The sequence below is a fragment of the Aotus nancymaae genome, unplaced genomic scaffold (assembly GCF_030222135.1).
Source record: "Aotus nancymaae isolate 86718 unplaced genomic scaffold, 86718_ANA_hifiasm-v0.15.2.pri h1tg000039l, whole genome shotgun sequence".
Classification (NCBI taxonomy): Eukaryota; Metazoa; Chordata; class Mammalia; order Primates; family Aotidae; genus Aotus; species Aotus nancymaae.
This window is the reverse complement of record NW_026988453.1, coordinates 7,752,081-7,773,258: the sequence shown is the minus strand read 5'-3', so window position 1 is coordinate 7,773,258 and position 21,178 is coordinate 7,752,081. Positions and strand designations below refer to the sequence as shown.

General features: G+C 43.5%; 1 protein-coding gene across 2 annotated transcripts in view; it reads right to left on the bottom strand.

Annotated features, from left to right (window-relative positions):
• Nucleotides 1-9,941: 9,941 nt before the first annotated feature.
• The window catches only part of MDM4 (MDM4 regulator of p53), a 49,045-nt gene continuing 37,808 nt past the window's right edge, over nt 9,942-21,178 (bottom strand). For both annotated transcript variants that reach the window (XM_012459388.3, XM_021677225.2), the window contains exon 11: nt 9,942-20,771. In XM_012459388.3, the coding sequence (XP_012314811.2) occupies nt 20,202-20,771 (570 nt within the window). In that variant the 3' untranslated portion in view covers nt 9,942-20,201. The remainder of the gene's footprint in view (nt 20,772-21,178) is intronic.

Genomic DNA, 21,178 nt, shown 5'->3' with positions numbered 1-21,178 from the left:
TTTGTTTGCTTTTTTGAGAGGGAGTCTCACTCTGTCACCCAGGCTGGAGTGCAATGGCACAATCTCGGCTCACTGCAACCCTCTCCTCCCAGGTTCAAGTGATTCTCCTGGCTCAGTCTCCCAAGTAGCTGGGATTACAGGTGCCCGCCACCACACCCAGCTAATTTTTTAATTTTTAGTAGAGACGGGGTTTCACCACGTTGGCCAGGCTGGTCTCGAACTACTAACCTCAGGTGATCCAACCGCTTTGGCCTCCCAAAGTGCTGGGATTATAGGCATGAACCACCGTGCCTGACCAGGGTCTCCTTTGGAAAGGTGAAAATCCTTGTGAAAGTTACCAATACTGCAGTGTGAAAAGTGTAATTAAAAGATTTTATTTATTTTTGTGAGAATACAAGGTGCCCTAGAGCTCAGAAACCAGGAAAAAGCAAGGATTGTCCCAACTATGAGAGGTGAATTCAGGCCTGAGCCAAGCACTCTCTTATCCACGACCTCATTCTACCTCACAGCAACCTTCAGAGGGAGTTATTGTTAAATAGTTGTTTAAAAGTAAATCAAGGCCCTTGTATAAATACAGCCTCTTACAAACATGGAATTCAGACATGCCAATGATTTAACTCATTGATTAATAAGGGAACTAGTAAGATGTTACAGCTGCTCAAAAAAATCCAAAGAGCAGATGCATCAGAAGCCATCGGGAATGCTGACATTAATTCGCTTAATCATTACAAAACTGGTCAATATCCACGGGGCAATAATCAGTTGCATTTCCAATTGATATAATTTGCATTTCTATGGACAAAATCATTTGCATTATTATCAGTTTTCTGCAATTTTCAGAGTCATAAAATAGCTCAAAGGTAACCCACAGGGAAACAGACAACCAATAACAATCTTCTTTTGATATTTCAAAGTCTTTCACAACTTTTTCGAACATCGAACATTGTGATTATCCTCATTTCATCACAAAGCAGAAAGGATGGAGACAGGCACAGAAAGTAGAAATGAAGAGTGGAAATTTGGTCCAGAGGTACCCAAGTGCCATCCCATCTGTCCCGGGGGCTGGGGACTCTGTAGAATTGCTTGAACCCAGGAGGCGGAGATTGCAGTGAGCCGAAATCGCGCCACTGCACTCCAGCCTGGCGCCTGGCGACAGAATGAGACTCTGTCTCAAAAACAAAAAACAAAAAACAAAAAACGACGATGCCTGCCTGCTACCTGGGTCCCTAGCCCAGCAGCATTCTCCTTGTCCCAGCCAAAGATGGGAAGCTGACTTGGTTAGGCTGGGCATCCAGACACTCAGAATGAACAGAAAAGAAATAAGAAAATTGTGACTTACAGACTGACCCCTGGGGATGCCAGAGGATGGTCCAGCTGTAGTGAAGCCCGAAAATGAGCCACTCAGGTGCTAGCCTCCAATGCATTCTGTCTATTGTGCTGCATGGCTTGTGCTATGCTCTGAATATTGGTGTCTCCCCAAAATTCATACGTTGAAACTTAATCCCCAGTGTGATAGTATTAAGAGTGGGGACTCCGGGAGATGATGAGATCATGAAGGCAGAGCCCTCATGAAGGGGACTAGTTATAAAAGAGGCTGGAGGGAGCCGGTTTGCCCTTCTGCCATATGAGAACACACAGAGAGCAGCATCCTTGAAGAATGGGCTCCCACCAGACACCGAATCTGCTGGCACCTTGATCTTGGACTTCCCAGCCTCTAGAATTGTGAGCAATAACATCTCATAAAGATGTTTATGAAGCCAGGTGCAGTGGCTCATGCCTGTAATCCCAGCACTTTGGGAGGCCGAGATGGGCAGATCACCTGAGGTCAGGAATTCAAGACCAGCCTAGCCAACATGGTGAAACCCCGTTTCTACTAAAAATACAAAAATTAGCTAGGTGTGGTGGTGCATGCCTGTCATCCCAGCTACTCGAGAGGCTGAAGCAGGAGAGACACCTCAACCCAGGAGGCAGAGGTTGCAGTGAGCCAAGATTGCACCATTGCATTCCAGCCTGGGCAACATAATAAGACTCCATCTCAAAAAAAAAAAAAAAAAAAAAAAAAAAAGATGTTTATGGCCAGGCACGGTTGGCTTATGCCTGTAATCCCAGCACTTTGGAAGGCCAAGGTAAGTGAATCACTGGAAGTCAGGAGTTCAAGACCAGCATGGTGAAAGTCTGTCTCTACTAAAAATACAAAAATTATCTGGGAGTGGTGACGTGTGCCTGTAATCCCAGTTACTTGGGAGGCTGAGGCATGAGAATCACTTGAACCTGGGAAGCAGAGTTTGCAGTGAGTGGAGATTGTGCCACTGCACTACAGCATGGGCAACAGAGCGAGACCCTGTCCCCCCCACAAAAAGATGTTTATGAGTTATCCAGTCTAAGATATTTTCTTATGGCAAGGCAAGGGGTCTAAGACACTTGCCAGTAGTCTTTACCTGCACCGTCCTCCCTGCCTATAATGAAGAAGATCCTGAAGCTCAATAAAAGTTGGCCTAAGCTGGCATGCAGGCTAAGAAAGACAGGAACAGGGCTTGGCACCATCTCGCTTCCTGAGAGCCTGCTCCAGCACCCACGGTGCAGGGTTGTAAGCAAAGCCAGAGACAAAAGGGATTACAGACTTCAAAAGCCAATGACTAACTAGTATCTGCTGAATTGAAGCAGAGATTTCCTAGCATATGACAATATTAACATTTGCAGCCTGGGTTTTAACTCCTCCACATCAGGGGTTTGGTTGGCAAAGCCCTGTTACCTCCCCAACATTTGACTATCTGCTGCTAAAAGTCAGAAACGATCAAAGGCCTTGCTTTTAAAGGCACAGGGCTGCTCTACCAGAGAGCGAGAGGCCCAGGCAGGCCCCACCTGGAAAGAACAGAGAGCGCACACACGCACACTGGAGTTTGGGGTTTCATTCTAATCAAGTGGGGCATCCCACATCACTCCACGGAGGAAGGAGGGTCGCATGCAGTGGAGGATCTGCGGCCACCAGCAAGTTCAGCACTGTTACCCCATAGTACCTGCTTTCTGCTGGATTAACAGGGAGAAGCAGTGAGCACTGGGGAGAGAGAGCTCCTGACGGTTTTTAAAGAAGAGTGCATTTAAACTGAAACTCAGAGTGCGCCTGAACGGCTGGGCTGGAAAATTGGTTGTTTAGCTCTGCAGTTTGTGTCAGGGACTCACTGGCTGAGAGAGAATAAAAGCAGCTTGATTTTTGAAACTGCCAGTATTAAGAACCAAGGCGAAGACCTCTAGGGAGCAGGGACTCAAGTGACCTCTTTTCCCCATTCCTACACAGCAGAGGGAGTAACAGGACCAAGCTCAAGAAGAATTGCCCACGGATCTGAGCTGTTAGCACTACAGGCATTGATTAGGGTATAGGATTTCCTTGTTCCCAGCTCTGCCTTCCAGGAATCGCAGCCCCAGAAGTCCAGAATCTCAGAACCGGAAGGGACCAGACATGGCACAGGAATCCCTGCTTCAGCTCCCGTGACAGCTCCTGTCCTCTGCGGAGCCCGGTGGCCCAGGGAATGCTCGCTACTCCTCTGCCCAGCCTGCTCACTGCTCGCCAGCATAGACTGGCGGTAAATTCCTTCTTGTGTGAGCTGAAACCTGTCTCCCTTTCATCAACCAGCGCAGTGGGCACGTACCATGGCACCTCAGATGAGAATGGTCCCTCAGAGATCCCATGAGTCAGACTACCCAAATTCACCTGCAAGCATTTTTCTCTGGGTCTACCTAGCGTTCTAAAATGGTTTTTTTGATCCAATATTTACAACAGAGAGATTTCCTAATCTAGCCTTGTGGATTCTCTTGGTATATTGGAAAGGCTGGCAACAATGGCCCACACTACCATCTGAAAGGACCTGGCTGGAGTTGGGTGTTGGTTGTCCCGCTGCTGTGGGCATGGATCTCCAGTTTACCTGCATCCCACACTCCCTAGTGTCGCTGTCCCAGCAGCTTTCCTCTAAGATCCACTGGTCTCTGTAGCTTATGACCTATTCGTGCTCCATGTTTTTGTTTTTGTTTTGTCTTGTTTTGTTTTTGAGACAGAGTTTCGCTCTTGTTGCCCAGGCTGGAGTGCAATGGCGCAGTCTCGGCTCACCGCAACTTCTGCCTCCTGAGATCGTGCCTCAGCCTCCGGAGTGGCTAGGATTACAAGCGTGAGCCACCATGCCTGGCCCATGCTCCAAGTTTTACCAGTGACCATGTGCCAGGATCCTCCTTGGCCTATGGTTTATTCCCTTCCTTTATAATTTAACGTCTTCCCTTCCAGAGCCACACTCACCTCGAGGAATTTCCTTCCTCTTGTCCTGCTTCTATTTCCATCTTGTGGCCTTTACTGGTATAAAAATAACCAAACTAAGAAAGCAACTTTGTTAACTACTCCTCTCCTTGTGCCCATGCATTTAAATCAGTAGTGCTCAGGCGGGCATGGTGGTTCACGCCTGTAACACTAGCACTCTGGGGGACTGAAGCAGGTGGATGACTTGAGCCTAGGAGTTTGAGACCAACCTGGGCAACATAGGGAAACCGCATCTCTACAAAAAATATAAAAATTACCTAGGCATGGTGGTGCATGCCTATAGTCCCGGCTACTTGGGAGGCTGAGGTGGGAGGATCGTTTGAACCTGAAAGGTCAAGCCTGCAGTGAGCTGAGATTGTGCCACTGCACTCTAGCCTGCTGACAGAGTGAGACCCTGTCTAAAAAACAAAACAAAACAAAAATCAGTAGTGCTCAACTAGCAACAGGACCATCTATAAGGGACTTTGGGAAATTTTCTGTATTACAATAACTGGGGCAATAATTGCTTGGGGTCCAAAAATGCTAAAGATTGTGCTATGCTAGGGAGAGTCCCATTAAAAAACAAACCAAAACCTTATTTCCATTCAAAATGCTGCCAATTCTCATGGGAAAATACTGATTTAAATAGGATGCTAGCTAATTTTGTCCTAAATCATTTTTCTCTATGCCTATGTAAAATGGGAGCAACATATTTCATTCTCGTACCAATACATTTCTTCCATAGAGTTGTTGTGACAATTGTGTGAGATTTAAAGAACAGATACTTGACACATATTAAGCATACAACAAATGCTAGCAATGATGGCTGATGGAGAAATTGAATGATGAGACAGGAATTGGTGTGTCTGCCCATAGACCTGAATTCCAGTTCAAGCTGGAATAGCTAATCTGCCATTAACGAACCACCTGACTCTGGTCATGTTTCTCCCCTCTGAACAATGAATAACCAGTTGTACTAGATTTCGGGAGTCTTGGTCATCCAAAATATTCCATGGTTCTGTGTTCCTAATACAAAAAGCATATCTTTTTTTTTTTTTGGAGACAAGGTCTCACTCTGTCACCCAGGCTGGAGTGCAGTGCTGTGATCTTGGCTCATTGCAGCCTCTGTCTCCTGGGTTCAAGCGATTCTCCTGCCTCAGCCTCTAGAGTAGCTGGGATTACAGGCACACACCACCCTGCCTGACTAGTTTTTTGTATTTTTAATAGAGACTGAGTTTCTCCATGTTGGCCAGGCTGGTCTCAAACTCCTGACCTCAGGTGATCCGCCCACCTCAGCCTCCCAAAGTGCTAGGATTACAGGTGTGAGTCATGGTGCTGGCCTCAATATTCTTGCTGGCTTTTCTTGTCTGGGCTAGCATTCCCAGGTGCAATGGGGAAAGCTGACCCGAGGCTGTATTTCCTTTCCCAGCAAATTAAAGAACAAAGACAAAGAACAAACCATATGCGTATACAGGACCCAGATACACATTGGTTATCATTGCGGCTCTGAAATCTGTAATGTTTTCAGGGAGGTGGTGGTGGGTAACCTCAGCTTCTCCTAGTTGTTCCCTTTCCTTAGATGGGGAAAGAGTTTCCTCCTGGAATACAGCCTTTTGTGATGGATACCTCTTGACCACTAGTCTCTCATCACAAAGGGATTCAGGGAAACAGCTTCTGAGACTCCATAGAGGCTCAGAAATAGATCCCTCCCCCTATCGCCTGCTGGAAGGAAGGCTGCCGCCATAGGGGTAGGAGGTGGGATGTTGCACATCAAAGGGAAAAAAACAGCAGTTCAGTTCATTTAAATAAACCAGGAAGAAGGGAACTGCAATAGGTTATTACTGAGAGAATAATTTGTAGCTAGGTTACAGATCGTCTTCAGGAGATGGAGACTGAATGGTAAAATGGACAAAATACAAAACGGAAACAGAACTGTCTCGGTGGCTGGTGGGGAGTGACAGCACCATTTACTCCACCCTTCTACTCCAGATTTTCCTCCTGGATGTTAGAGGTATTTTTCAAATGCTTTCTCAAAACACCAGGGGCAAACATATTTCAATAAAGACTTAAGGGAGTTATCCTCAAGCGGATTCAACGATGTTAAGGGCAGAGGGACCGCCCATCCCCTTAGATTTTTTATAGGTTACTGGTGCCCTCTGGTGGGGAATAAAGGTTACGTCTGTGGGGTACAGGCCGGAGATTTGATTGGTCATTTGTGTTCAGACGCTGCAATCCCCCAGTTCTGATATACCACCAAGAGGAGGCAGTATCAGGTGATAAGCACTTCACAGGTGTTATCTCACGGTCCATCAGCCTGTTTCACAGATTAGGAAGCTGAGGCTTAGAGACATGAGGTGAACTACCTAAGGTCACTCAGCTAACTGGCAATCCTAATTCAGTGCCAAGAATTCCAGGAATGCTGATGGTCAGTGCTTCAAACATAGACAAACTCTCATACACACTCACACAAAAAGACCAAGAAGAAAGTAGATGCAATTTCCTCCAAAACGCATCCCCTACGAAGGTAGCAGCTTTAGCCAGTTTTGAGCACTGCACTTTGCTGGAGTTAAGATTTCCCAACGTAGGGCACTGGAAAGTTAGAGGCTCTTTACCTTGAGTCAAAAGCATGGCTTACTTCCCACTAGTGATTCTCTTAGAGGTTAATGATGTAGGGGAACAAGCTCTAGACTGAGAGGGGGCAGGTGTTAACTGGCCATGTAATACTTGATAGCGCTTCCGTCGTAAAGTAAGAGTGTTCAAGAAAGTGATCTTTAAGGCCATAAAAGGTATTTTTTGCACCCCTTGTCGTAAACCTAAAATAAGTGCTCATTCCCCTCTCCCTTCCTTTCTCCACTCCTGCAAGGTTTCCTGTGTATGTATGTGACAGAAATATTAGAGTATCTGCCTAAATTCTGAGCCCAGTAAAACAAAACCAAAATCCATTCTCATCCCCATGATGCTTCCATAACCTTGTCCCTAACCATTTCCCGCTGTTCCTCTTCCTCTCCCCAAACCTTTCCCTCTTAGCCTTAGACTTCTTCAGCAGTGGTTCTCAGAATGTGGTTTCTCGGCCAGAAACATCAGCATCACCTGGGAACTAGATAGAAATGCAAATACTTGGACCCCAGGCAGACCTACTTTACTGGAACCTCTGGGTGAGGCCCAGCAACCTGTCAAACACTATCAGACCTGCCAAACTGCTTGCTCAAGTTTGACAGCCACTGTTCTAGAACAAGGTTCTTAATCTAGGGTCCACAGATGGTTCTAGGAAGTTTAAATGTTTTTTGGATTTGCATGTAACATTTTGGAAGTGTACATGCCCTTTTTCTGGAGACAGATCTCAGAGCAGTCAACTCTTGACACCAAAAAAGTTATGAACTACTATGTTACCCTTCTATTTCTTTCTTTGCTTTTTTTTTTTCTTTTTGAGACAGAGTTTTGCTCTTGTTGCCCAGGCTTGAGTATAATGTTGCTATCTCTGCTCACTGCAACTTCTGTCTCCTGAGTTGAAGAGATTCTCCAGTCTCAGCCTCCAGAGAAGCTGTGCTTACAGGTGCCCGCCACCATGCCTGGCTAATTTTTGTATTTTTAGTAGAGACGGGGTTTCACCATGTTGGCCAGGCTGGTCTCAAACTCCTGACCTCAGATGATCCCAAAGTGCTGGGATTACAGGTGTGAGCCAGCCTATCATTCTGTTTCATGGCAAGCAACTTCCTGCCTACATCTGCAAACTCTTCTTTCCTCCTCTTCTTTGCCTTAAAAGATACCTGGCTTTCCCTCCAAAGGATCTTAGTGGTCACTTTCCCATACCTCATGTGCTTTCAAGATAGGGTATGGGGCCTCCCCAGTACTGCACTCAGACCACTGTTCTTCCATACTTCCAAATCTCTGCGCTTTTTTTGACATTTATATCTATACTTCCCTTTATTCCTCCTTTACTGCTGTCATATGCTGACCTTGCTCACAGTTTCCCTTATTCATTACAGACTTTGGGTTCCTACCTCCTGCCAACTTCTTGGGTGATAACAACATCACATGAATGACCCTCCAACACCTCGGCCTTGTGGGACCTTAACCACTTCACATCAAAGAATTTCACCTTCACATACTCCAGCCGCTCACTCTGTTGTGCCCTGGGGGCTTGCCCTCATCTGGGATGCTCCACTGTATGCCAGTCAGCTTACATCAAATTACGCTGTGGTGGCCGGGCACGGTGGCTCATGCCTATAATCCCAGCACTTTTTGGGATTACCAGGTCTGGAGTTTGAAACCAGCCTGGCCAACATGGTGAAACCCCGTCTCTACTAAAAATACAAATATTAGCCAGGCGTGGTGGCACGTGCTTGTTAGTCCCAGCTACTCAGGAGGCTGAGGCAGAAGAATCGCTTGAACCCGGGAGGTGGAGGCTGCAGTGAGCCGAGATCACACCACTGCACTCCAGCCTGGGCAACAGAGCGCGACTCTGTCTCAAAAAAATAAAAAGGCCAGGCACGGTGGCTTATGCCTTTGTTTCTAATGCCCCTTGTTTTCATTTTCAAAATGCTACCCTGGGGGCCCAGTATGGTGGCTCGTGCCTATAAACAGTACTTTGGGAGGCTGAGGTGGGTGATCACTTGGGCCCAGGAGTTTGAGACCAACCTGGGCAACATGGCAAAACTCTTATCTCTTCAAAACCACAAAAAACTTAGCCAAGCGTGGTGGTGCATGCCTGTGGTCTCAGCTACTCGGGAGGCTGAGGTGGGTGGATGGCTTCAGCCAGGTCAAGGCAGCAGTGAACTGTGATCTTGCCAATGAACTTCAGCCTGGGTGACAGAATGAGACCCTATCTCAAAAAAAAAAAAAACAGTTACCATGGTATGTCCACTATCACCCCACCCCATCCCGAAGGCCTCCTCAGATATATATCACACATTTCTAAAGGGTATCATTTATGCAGCAGCCTTCAGTGCCCAAGAAATCACATAGCTCACACCAATCTGCACCAACTATATGGTAATCCTGCCCCCACTCAAGCTCAGGACAGTGAGCTGGATGTTTCACTCACTGTAATGGCTTTAAGTCTAAGTGAATGAACTTTTGAAAGGCGTATGTACTACCAAGCTCTCTGTGGGCCATTCACTCTTCTCTGGTAGCCCTCCAAAGAACAAAACCCAAGCGTCATGGACCAGTGGCTTCAATGAAGCCCTGAAATTGATGTTTAATATTGTGCTATTTATAAGAAGAGGTTTCATGAGTTTCATTAGCTTTTCAAGGAGGACTATAATCCCCACAAGTTTAAGAACCACTGCTAAAGACCCTAGCAGATGCAGACATACAGCTGATTAATGCACATAGCGTGACAAACCCTCAGTACCTCTCGTACTGGCCCCAATTCAAAATCACAACAAGCTCAATGTTAGAAAACACTCTGTAAAATTTGATGGATTTCTTCAGGATTGGGACCCTGAAAATAAAATATAGCAGTTGCTCTAAAAGGTAACTGGGAGAAAATATCCAAAGCTGATCATTTTAAGTCCATTAACTTCCCCAAAAAAGCAACAGAAGTAATTTTATGTTATATCTTTGGTCTGTTGTATCAGACCAAAACATATAACAGCAATGAGATTTGACTGTATACACACAAAATTACCTATTTCACAAATAATGACAACACACAATGGCAAATGGAAACACATTTAATACACAAAAAAGCACAATTTTAAAAGTATAAAAAGCATTGCATAGTGCAAACACCAAAGAGATACAGAGCTATTAATTTAGTGGTGCTTATATTATAAAGAAAACTGGGCAAGAATGCAGAAAATGCCTCCCTCTTTCCTTAGTGAGCTGGCCATATTCAAAAGGTTATTTATTTACTTTGCTGGAAACTGGAGTTTTATTATTACTCAATTCAGTCTCCCAAAAAGTTACTTTAAATTGCCGCTTTCTTCCCACTTTATGAAACCACATTTGCTACTCTTGTGACTCTCTGATCAGAAATATTTGGAAAATGGCATGTTTTCTATATATTGGCAGTGTGTTTTATGCCACCTACCCAAGTGTATGTAGAAACTATTTGGGCCGGGTGCAGTGGCTCACGCCTGTAATCCCAGTACTTTGGGAGGCCAAAGTGCACAGATCACCTGAGGTCAGGAGTTTGAGACCAGCCTGGCCAACATGGTGAAACCGTCTCTACTAAAAATACAAAAATTAGCTGGGCGTGGTGGCAGGCACCTGTAGTCCCAGCTACTTGGGAGGCTGAGGCAGGAGAATCACTTGAACTCGAGAGGCAGAAGTTGCAGTGAGCCGAGATTGTACCACTGTACTCCAGCCTTGGCGACAGAGTGAGACACTGTCCCCACACCCCTCAAAAAATATTTTTTGTACATCAAGACCACAGCAAGGCAGTTTTACCAGGATAGAACGTGCTATACAAATTTACAAACTTCTCTCCGAACACCCAGGGAAAGAATTCTTTTCTAGTCAAGAGCCTCATTTCCAGGAAAGGATATCTAAACTAGAAGCATGGGTAAAAGGGCTTACAGTAAGCAAGACAAGCTCTGCCAGGCAGGCATAAAGGAGAGCTTGTGCTCAGCTTCCATAACACGAGGTATTCTGAATATATAACCCAGAGCTTGGTACGCCAACCAAGAGCATCACAGGCTCTTATATCTCCTCAAGGAAATTAATAGACTTCAAAGTTGCTTCCCCATGTTTAATCCACCCAACAAACTATGAGGTAGAAGGGCAGGTATGTACACTGATTTTTACAGATGAGAAAAACTGAGGCATACGAAGGTCAAGACTGGCACCCAATACTTACTCTGCCTCCACCCAAGAGGCACTTAATAGTGTACAGCTAGAGACTGAAGAAAGTCATATTCAGAGGTGGCTGAGGTCTACCTTGCCAAGTGCTGAGGAAGCCAACAAGCATTTCATTCCTCCTTTGAAACATTTTCTGTTGATTTTAAAAGGGGGAAGAAAAAAACCTCAAAGAAACATTTTGATTCTCATTGAGAATGAAGTGAAGAAATGAGGCAAACTACAGAGGAAAAAAAGTAATTCTGTAAGAAGGAAGTCTGACCTCAATTTTTTTTGAGACAGGGTGTCTCTCACCCACCTTGGATTCCAGTGGTGCCATCTCAGCTGACTGCAAACTCCACCTCCCAGGATTAAGCGATCCTCCCACCTCGGCCTCCTGAGTAGCTGGGACAACAGGCGTGCACCACTATGCCCAGCTATTTTCTGTTTGGTAGAGACAGGGTTTCATTATGTTGCCTAGGCTGGTCTCGAACTCCTGAGCTCAAGCAATCTGCCCACTTTGGCCATCCAAGTGCTGGGATAACAGGAGTGAGCCACCGTGCCTGGCCTGACCTCAACTTCTTAGTGCTGAGACAACAGGGAAGCTAACTCCCCTATCTCCCATCACATACTTCGGAAGCCTCAACTACAAGCTGTTACTTTATTAGATAGTAGCTCTGCCACCATAGCTTCCCATCTACCACCTAACTGCAACAGATACACTTCCCAGGACTGATTGGAAAGAAGAATCTTATCTAAAGATACTGTAGTTACAAGGGCTGATAAGGGTCTTTGGTATAAAAGCAATATCAAGAAATAGGTAATAACTTTGAACTAAGGGAATATAAGAGATACAGTAAAGGTGGAAGAAAGGGTTTTAAGGGAGACCAGAGTTTTATTACTCAAATCAGTCTCCCAAAGTTATTTTAAAATGCTGTTTTCTTCCTACTTTATGAAACCACATTTGCTACTCTGTTGATAGTGACTATCTGATCAGAAATATTTGTCTGTTGACATCAGTACTTAACCCTTTTAAAAAACAATGCCTTCAGGTAAGAAATTAGGGACTCATAAGCTGTTATAATGATAAATGTCAATTTTCTTTTCTTTTCTTTCTTTTTTTTTTTTTGAGACGGAGTGTTGCTCTGTTGCCCAGGGAGTAGTGCAGTGGTATCGTCTTGGCTCACTGCAACCTCCGCCTCCCTGGTTCAAGAGATTCTCCCGTCTCAGCCTCCCAAGTAGCTGGGACTACAGGCACATGCCACCACATCTGGTCTCCAACTCCTGAACTCAGGCAATCCACCCACCTCCCAAAGTGCTGGAATTAAATTAGGCATGAGCCACCGCCCTCAGCCTAATGTCAACTTTCAATAAAGCATTAGCCAAATTACAGCAACTGCTCTGAAAGAGGAATTGCTCTTTTAGCATTATTTGACCCTTTTTAGGTATCCTTGACCCTCTCCACCTTAAGAAATGAGGAGTTCTACTAACTGTCCTGTGCTCCCAGAAGGGATTAATCCTAAAAGGGAAAACCACCTGCAGGGGGAAGCAGCATCTTGGATTTCAGATAGAGTACCAAAAAACATTAGCTACCTCTTTCTGCAGACATACTTCTTTCTCTATAACACTTTCAGTCATCCAAAAGGCTACTGGTAGAGGTGCAATAAATCTAAGTGTAGATTTACTGTAACAGTTTATTTAATTACGCTATATTCACCAATAACAGCGTTACCAATAATGGCATTAGTGCACATCAAAAGATCTGAAAATGCTAATGGGACATTTCCCACAAAAGGGAAGAAATCTGGTGGCTCCTATAAAGGGAGAATATAGCAACGACAAGCAAAATGAAACGTTTTGTCAACAGAAAGTACTTCTCAAAGCAATCAGGAAAAACGGTTCCCAAATTAGGCCTGGGGAGCCACTTCAGTCACTATCTCAGACACTGATTATTTTCAGTTTAGTCTTAGGGGCCTCAGTATTTCCCCTCATCTGCTAAGCTTCAACTTGTCTACCCACAAGTCTCATAAATTCTAGCCAAGTAACCTTAACATTCCCTATGGCAGTGCAAAATTCCAGACATTTGTAAATACTGTACATTTCACGTTTAGCATACGAGAGAGCTTACTGGTTCCTTTATCTTTGAAGTGCAGATTCTAAAAACATAGCTAGTTCCTTATCTATGGCCATCTAGATGTAGCAAAGGTAGCATCAGAATCGAAATGTGCTTGCACATATGTGCACTTGAGTGGGAGAACCATCAAAATAAATTGCTCCTTAGGATATAAGTCTGAACAATTTAAGCAGATAACTGACTAAATGACAAACAGATTCACAGTATCTAAAGCCATATATCAGAAATTCACATAATTCTGCAGAGAAAAAAACCAAATGTCTGGTTAACAATTGTCTTCCTTTCAAAAGCGAGTCAAGAGGTAACATTACATAGCTTTGTATTACAGAATAGAACATTCGCCAATAACTCATTAATAACTTTTCAAGGGAGCCAACATTGCATTGAATTGACACACAAAAAAATGTTACAAATGTCCTTGACCCTTAAAATAAATTCCTACAAACCAAATAATACCACACAATGCATTACATATATCTAACTATACATAAATTATAATTAAAACACAACCATGTATTTCCAATGCTTGGCAGTGACTCAGTCTTACATTACACAAGTTAGTGGCAGTGTGGAGGCTGGCATGGCTCAACTCCAATCTATCGTCCATGCCTAGGATTAGAAATCCATAATATTCCATAGGGAGACTGGAGAAATGGCAAACCATATTAAAGCCTTGGTCTAAGATTTTTATAAAGTCTGATTTAAGCATTAAATACAAAAACATACCAATTACTGTTAAGCACACTGCAAGGAGAGTGAGTTAATATTGAGACAGACCTTTTTAGTTGTAATATTGAAATTCATCATGGTTCTAATGATTTGTCATCTCTGCGCTGAACTTTTTGCCCAAGATAACAATCATAAATATTAATTTAAATGACAACTACAAGAAATCTGATGGTAATGGGGTATGATTATTCAAGTCTATGGCACGATGCAGCAGAAACAATGAGCTCCACTGACACAGATCCTTCCTCACAATCGAGATTTTAACTCGACCATGACTTACCCATAACTAGGTGACCATATAATTTAACATCCAAATGAGGACACTTGAAGGTGAAATGGGAGAGATGGAAATAAATTCCCTTTTCCATCGCAGGTGGGATGCAGAAAAACGGGAGCAAATTGGCAGTCTCCAGAAAACTAGAGCACATGGTCCCAATAACTACAGATAGAAGATGAATATCAGTACTTGGAAGTTTCCTTATAGCAGTAAACTCTGAACACTTCACACATAAACTATGTATTGCTTTAGTTTAGTGGTAGTGAGTAAAAAAAATCTGTACCACAGTGGCAAGGGAAAAAAGAACAAAATCAAAAACAGATCAAGGAAATAATTTAGGCTGGGCATGGTGGCTCATGCCTATAATCCCAGAACTTTGGGAGGCCAAGGTGGGTGGGTTATCTAAGGTCAGGAGTTAGAGACCAGCCTGACCAACATGGTGAAACTACCTCTACTAAAAATACAAAATCAGCCCGACGTAGTGGTACACACCTGTAATCCCAGGTACTCAGGAGGCTGAGGCAGAATCATTTGAACCCAGGAGGCGGAGAACGCAGTGAGCTGAGATGGCTCCATTGCACTCCAACCTGGGCGACAAGAGTGAAAACTCCAACTCAAAAAAAAAAAAAAAAAGGAAAACCCAGGTGAGCAAGCAGGAAGAGGAGTAAAGTTGAGCAGCGTAAAAGAATTATTTCCTGGGCAATCATGTGCCAAATTTGGCATCAAATATCTACAAACTTAAGTAAAATGCTTAGTTTTTATTAAAAATTATAACTCATGTAGAGGATCAGATGACACAAGCACAGGTCCCCAACTGTCCCTTCCTCCAGTTTACCACTTGCAAAAGCAAGTGGCTATCAATCACTATAAAGAGAGCATTTGGCGGGAGGCAGGGATAGGGAGAAAACTAACTTTCTAAAGTTTGAGAGCACTAGCCATGGTCTAATAAAACATTTAACCCAAAGAACTGTGGCTCTATTTATTGGGGGAAAAACTCTCATCCCTAATTCCTAGAGAGACAGAGATTTGAGCTTCATTCTTGAGTAAAGAGCACTAATGGAGAAAACGGTTCAGGTCTGCCACTTTTACTTGTCCTGATACTGGGGGTAGTTTTCTGATTAATAAGAAAGCCTGGGGGGTGGGGGGGGATAAAATGGGGAGAAATGCCGGATACAGTCAAAGGGGGAACAGAGACGGCAAACGACCTGGTTATGTATGCACCTATGCAACAACCCTGCATGACCTGCACATGTACCCCAGAACCTAAAGTAAAATTAAAAAAAAAAAAAAAAAAAGTCTGACATTTACTGGGTACTTCCCTTTTGGGAGAAAGTGTCATAAGTCACTGTTCTCTCTCAAGTCTCATTTTGGCTGCAAATCGTCTTCTCTAAAACCATGTATTTAGATCTATAAGATTAGTTGTCCCAAATTCAATAACCACTACCACTTAAAACGAGAAGGTATTTTTTAAAGATATAGTAGTTGAAACTTGGATTCTAGTAGTAACTCTACCACCTAGCTGTGTTATTAGCCTCATGTGCAAAATTAAGAGTTGTTGAGCCCTGCGCGGTGGCTCACGCCTGTAATCTCAGCACTTTGGGAGGCCGAGGCGGGTGGATCACGAGGTCAAGAGATCGAGACCATCCTGGTCAACATGGTGAAACCCCGTCTCTACTAAAAATACAAAAAATTAGCTGGGCAGGGTGGCGCGTGCCTGTAATCCCAGCTACTTGGGAGGCTGAGGCAGAACTGCCTGAACCCAGGAGGCGGAGGTTGCGGTGAGCCGAGATCGCGCCATTGCACTCCAGCCTGGGTAACAAGAGCGAAACTCCATCTCAAAAAAAAAAAAAAAAGAGTTGTCGAATACGAGTGCAGGATACTTTTAAAATTCTGTAACTTTAACAGAACTTCTCTCAAAACTAAATGCAGTAATAAAGAAATGCTGTTCTGTATGGCACCTAAAAAAGCAGAAAGGAAAAACCCTTCCTTCCAGGGCAAACTTGTCCGAACTATGGACTGTGAGCCACAGGCAGACCAGGACGGCTTTGAATGCAGCCCAACACAATTTGTAAACTTTTTAAAAACATTTTGAGATTTTTCGGCCAGGTGTGGTGGCTCATGCCTGTAATCCTAGCACTTTGGGAGGCCGAGGCGGCCAGATCACCTAAGGTCAGGAGTTCAAGAACAGCCTGGCCAACATGGTGAAACTCTGTCTCTACTAAAAATACAAAAATAAGCCGGGTGTGGTGGTGGACGCCTGTAATCCCAGCTACTTGGGAGGTTGAGGCAAGAGAATCGCTTGAATCTGGGAGGCGGAGGTTGCAGCGAGCCAAGATAACGCCATTCTACTTCAGCCTGGCGACAGAACAAGACTGTCTCCAAAAAAAACAACAAACAAAACAAAACAAAAATCACAAGATGAGGTTTTTTTTTTAAACTTTTTTTTTTTGAAGCTTATCAGCTATTATTAGTGTTAGTGTATTTTGTGTGTGGTTCAAGACAATTCTTCTTCCAATGTGGCCCAGGGAAGCCAAAAGATTGGACACCCCTGTCTAGGGCAAGGATTCTAAAAGCATGTTCTGTATAAAATTTGCAAAGAGATTCCAGGAATACTTGTTCAAATGCAAATTCCTGGTCCAGATCTCAGGGATCAGTCTCTTGGGCTTTAGGCACGTTTAACAAGCAACCCAGGTGAATTTTATGATCCTTAAGTTTGACAATTCTAGGGCCTTGGTCTTCAAAATGACACATACATACCCTTGAGGATACACCAACATTTTCCCATGGGGTAAGGACACATGCATCGCTATATGGAAACCAACTTAAAGACCTCCAATTTCCATATGTATTGTCCTAAAATATGTGCTCTGATGAGGCCTCTTCATATCTACCATTTCTCTTTAATTCCCTTGTCACAACAGCCATACTCCTTATTCTAAAAAAAACAAAACAGACTGCCTGTCAACCATCCAGTATCATACCAAGGGGCAATGCCCCTTGGTGTAAGCAGCTCCAGAGACACTAAACAAAGGGGTTAAAAAAAAAAATCTAGGTAACTCCAAAGAGGCAAAGAGGGTGGGGGATGGTGGCTCAGGACTGTAATCCCGAGAGGCTGAGGCAGAAGGGTTGCCTGAACCTGAGTTTGGGACTAGCCTAGGCAACATGGCACAACACTATCTGTACAAAAAACACAAAAATCAGCTGGGCATGGTAGCACACACCTATGGTCCCAGCTACTTGGGAGGTTGAGGTGGGAGGATTGCTTGGATCTGGGAGGTCAAGGCTGCAGTGAGCTGTGATTGTGCCAATGCACTCCAGCCTGGGCAATAAAGCAAGTCCTTGTCTCCAAAAAAAAAAAGAACTGATCCTTCTGAAGGCTATGCAGAGGAATATGTTTGTGTGTTTATCTGAATTAAAACCAAGACATGTTCTGCCTGAAGTTAAGTCTGATTTGACTGATTAATTTTAAACTGAGTACAGGCTTTGCCAGTTTATACAACAGGACTTTTTCTATAAATTTAATCAGCTAAATCTATAGCCCCAAGGCTTTCATAAAAATATCTTTAAGCCTACCTTCAAGGGTTTGTGCGTGTGTAAGGGAAAAATATATATATATTTTAAAGCCAAGCATAGTGGCTCACGGTGGTAATCCCAACACTGTGTGGGAGGCTGAGACAGGGAAACCACTTAAACCCAGAAGTTTGAGACCAGCCTGGGCAACATAATGAGATGATGTCTACAAAAAAAAAATTTTTAATTAATTGGGTGTGACGGAAGCTGAGGCTGGAGGATCACTTGAGCCCAGAAGGTTGAGGCTTCAGTGGGCAGTGTTGTGCCACTCCACTCCAGCTTGGATGACAAAGTGAAACCCTGTCTCTCAAAAACACAAAAATCTTTAAAGCACATATATAATATGCAATACGTTGGATAGTATATCCTTTGTAAGTACTTAAATTTTAAAAATTTAGATGTCAGATTAAAGTCTTGCAAAAGGGCCAGACTAGGTGGCTCCTGACTATAATCTCAGCACTCTGGAAGGCTGAGGTGTGAGGACTGTTTGAGCCCAGGAGTCCGAGACCAACACAGTGAGACTTCATCTCCACAAAACATTAAAACATTAGCCAGTGCTCTTTTGGAACGTTATCCTTTCATTAGCAGGTCTTGCTCTGTCATCCAAGCGGGTGTGGAGTGGCATGATCATAGCTCACTGTAGCCTCCTGTGCTCAACTGATCCTCTCACCTCAGCCTCCCAAGTAGCTGGGATTACAGGATAACTTCCTGCAATGAGTCAGCTAAACATTCCTGAATCCAACCATTCTACCCCTGACAAACTCCAGTATCTGACGCTCTATCACGTGTGGAAACATAGTCACTCACATCAGTTTCAACAAGTACACTGCTTAGTGAAATATGGGTCTTTAAAAACATAATGGAATTTGAAAAAAGAAACAACACACTGATGGTAATGTCTTTCTCTGAATGAATGTGTGTAAAACTGTAACAGGCACAAAAACCAAAGCCAAAGAATCAAAGACTTACATCTGTCAAACCTATTCTACAGAAGCCATTTCAATATCAGAGCTGTTTCTTAAGATAGGTTTGAAAACGTATGTCACAACTTAAATCTGAAAACAAAGCCAAGCGCAAACACCAAGTAGAAGTTGCACTGTAAGAACATGCAGGTCAGCCAGGTGTAGAAGATAAATGGTCAAAATATGACATGAAGAAGAGAACTAAGACAGTTACATATAGCAATTCAATCTCTATCAGGTTTTCTGCATTAACACTGGAATTTAATCTAATTAAAAATAAGCTCTCCTAATGGATTATGGCATGGGCCAGGTTTTCAGTTAATACAATGTTTGTGATAATGTGGACAGTGGCTTGGCTAATTAACGGGCAAGGAACTTGGAAGGAGTTGCTTCAATTCAACACCAGGGACCCAGGGTGAAGAACAATGCAAGGACAGTTCTAAAACCTGTGAGGTTCTTGAATTTTTTTTTTTTTTTGAAACAGAGTCTCGTTCTGTTGCCCAGGCTGGAGTGCAATTGGCGTGATCTCAGCTCACTGCAACCTCCAACTCCTGGGTTCAACCATTTCTCCTGTCTCAGCCTCCTAAGTACTCCTGAGTAGCTGGGATTACAGGCACATACTACCATGCCTGCCTAATTTTTGTTATTTTTAGTAAAGATGAGGTTTTACCATGTTGGTCAGGCTGGTCTTAGAACTCCTGACCTCATGATCCACCTGCCTCAGCCTTCCAAAGTGGCTGGGATTACAGGTGTGAGCCACCGGGCCCGGCCCCCTGTGAGATTCTACAGTGTTTGGTAAGATGGAGTTGTGTAAGTGTGTAACTATGGAGTGCAGAGTGACCTCTGTAATAAAAGACCTCTAATGACAAAAAAAAAAAAAAACAGCCAGTGTGGTTATGCTAGTCTATAATAGTCTCAGCTATTCAGGAGGCTTAAGTGGGAAGACCACTTATGCCCAGGAACCAAGACTGCAGTGAGCCATGATCACACCACTGCACCGCACTTCAGCCTGGGAGACAGAACAAGACCCTGCCTGTCGCCCCACACCTCCCCTACAACCCCCAAAAAAAGTGCAACAAAAAAACTAATCTAGGGTGAGAGCCACGAAATAGTCAAAAAACTGTCTGAAAAGGGGCAGGAGGGAGTGTTTTAGGGTGACAGAAACATTCTACTGCTTTTATGGGGTGGTTAGATTTTTAAAACTTGTTAGAAGTAAACACTTTATCATGTTACTTATACCTCAATATTGTAAATGTGCACGGAGGATCTCTTGTTTTTCATAATTTAACTAATCAGATTACTTCTGTTTTTCATTGTTGGTGCCCGTTTTTTTCTCACAGCTACCTTGGATTTTAATACCTAAGAACATTCTCTAACAGACAAGTAGGGAATAAAATTAAATAAAGGATTGATCTTCAAATAATGTGATGTGAACTGAATAAATGCATTTTTGTATTCGTACTATCATTATGCTATAAAAACCTTAATAACCAGCTGAATCTCTTTCTTGCAAATAGGACATGAACCCCCAGCCTTCTTTAGTCTTCTGGCACAGTGAAAACAAGTGACAAGATGTCCTGTCCTCCCATGAATAATGTTTCCATCTCGTGGTCTTTTCTCACATAAGCTACATGGCTTCAAAAGATTCTGGCAATCCTCCATGTTTTCTGTATCTGTTCTCTGTTCAGAAAGGTTATCTAACTGTTCTCCCATGCTTGAGATGGTTTCTTGGCTTTCAGAACTGTGAGCCAAATCCAAGAATTCCACCGAGTTGCAGGGATCAAAAAGTTTGGAGTTTTCTTTCTTTATATACACATCTTTAGGTCTAACGACAGGAGCCGAAATGGTTCTTCGACAATCAGGCACATCAATTCCTTCATTTTCCTTTTCAGGTATGGCAGTGATGTCAGATGTGGAGAGAGAATGGGTTAGCTTTGAACAGTCTGAATACCAATCCTTCCTCAAGGCCCAACAACGAAAACAGTACCTCTTGCTTGGAGAGTTAAATTTCTTGCATTCAGTACACTGCCACTCATTCTACAAAGACAAGTGAAGCCAATTAATACTGAGGGGGTGAATATGATGCTGAGAAAAAGGAAAGGAGGTCAAATTCATTCACATCCTCTCACTAAGCTAGTGATAGTCCAGACATTCCACACCAGTGAGCTAGTCTAGGATTTGAGCAAATTCTACAGCCATGTGAAGGAAAGCCTTTGGAAGTTTTACTTACACTGATAGTGCCACAACTGCTATTTTCAAGCCAAAATCTGATATAGCTATCTTTAAGAAAAGTTGAATTATTCTGGCTTTCTACCTTGTCTGGATGAAATATACATTGTTTACTGTACCTTATGGCCTTCTTTGGGGTTATTTTTCTTTGTACAACTTACCTCTTTACCAGGCAAGAAGCTAAAGAATGAAGACACTACTCTGTCATTCTTTTC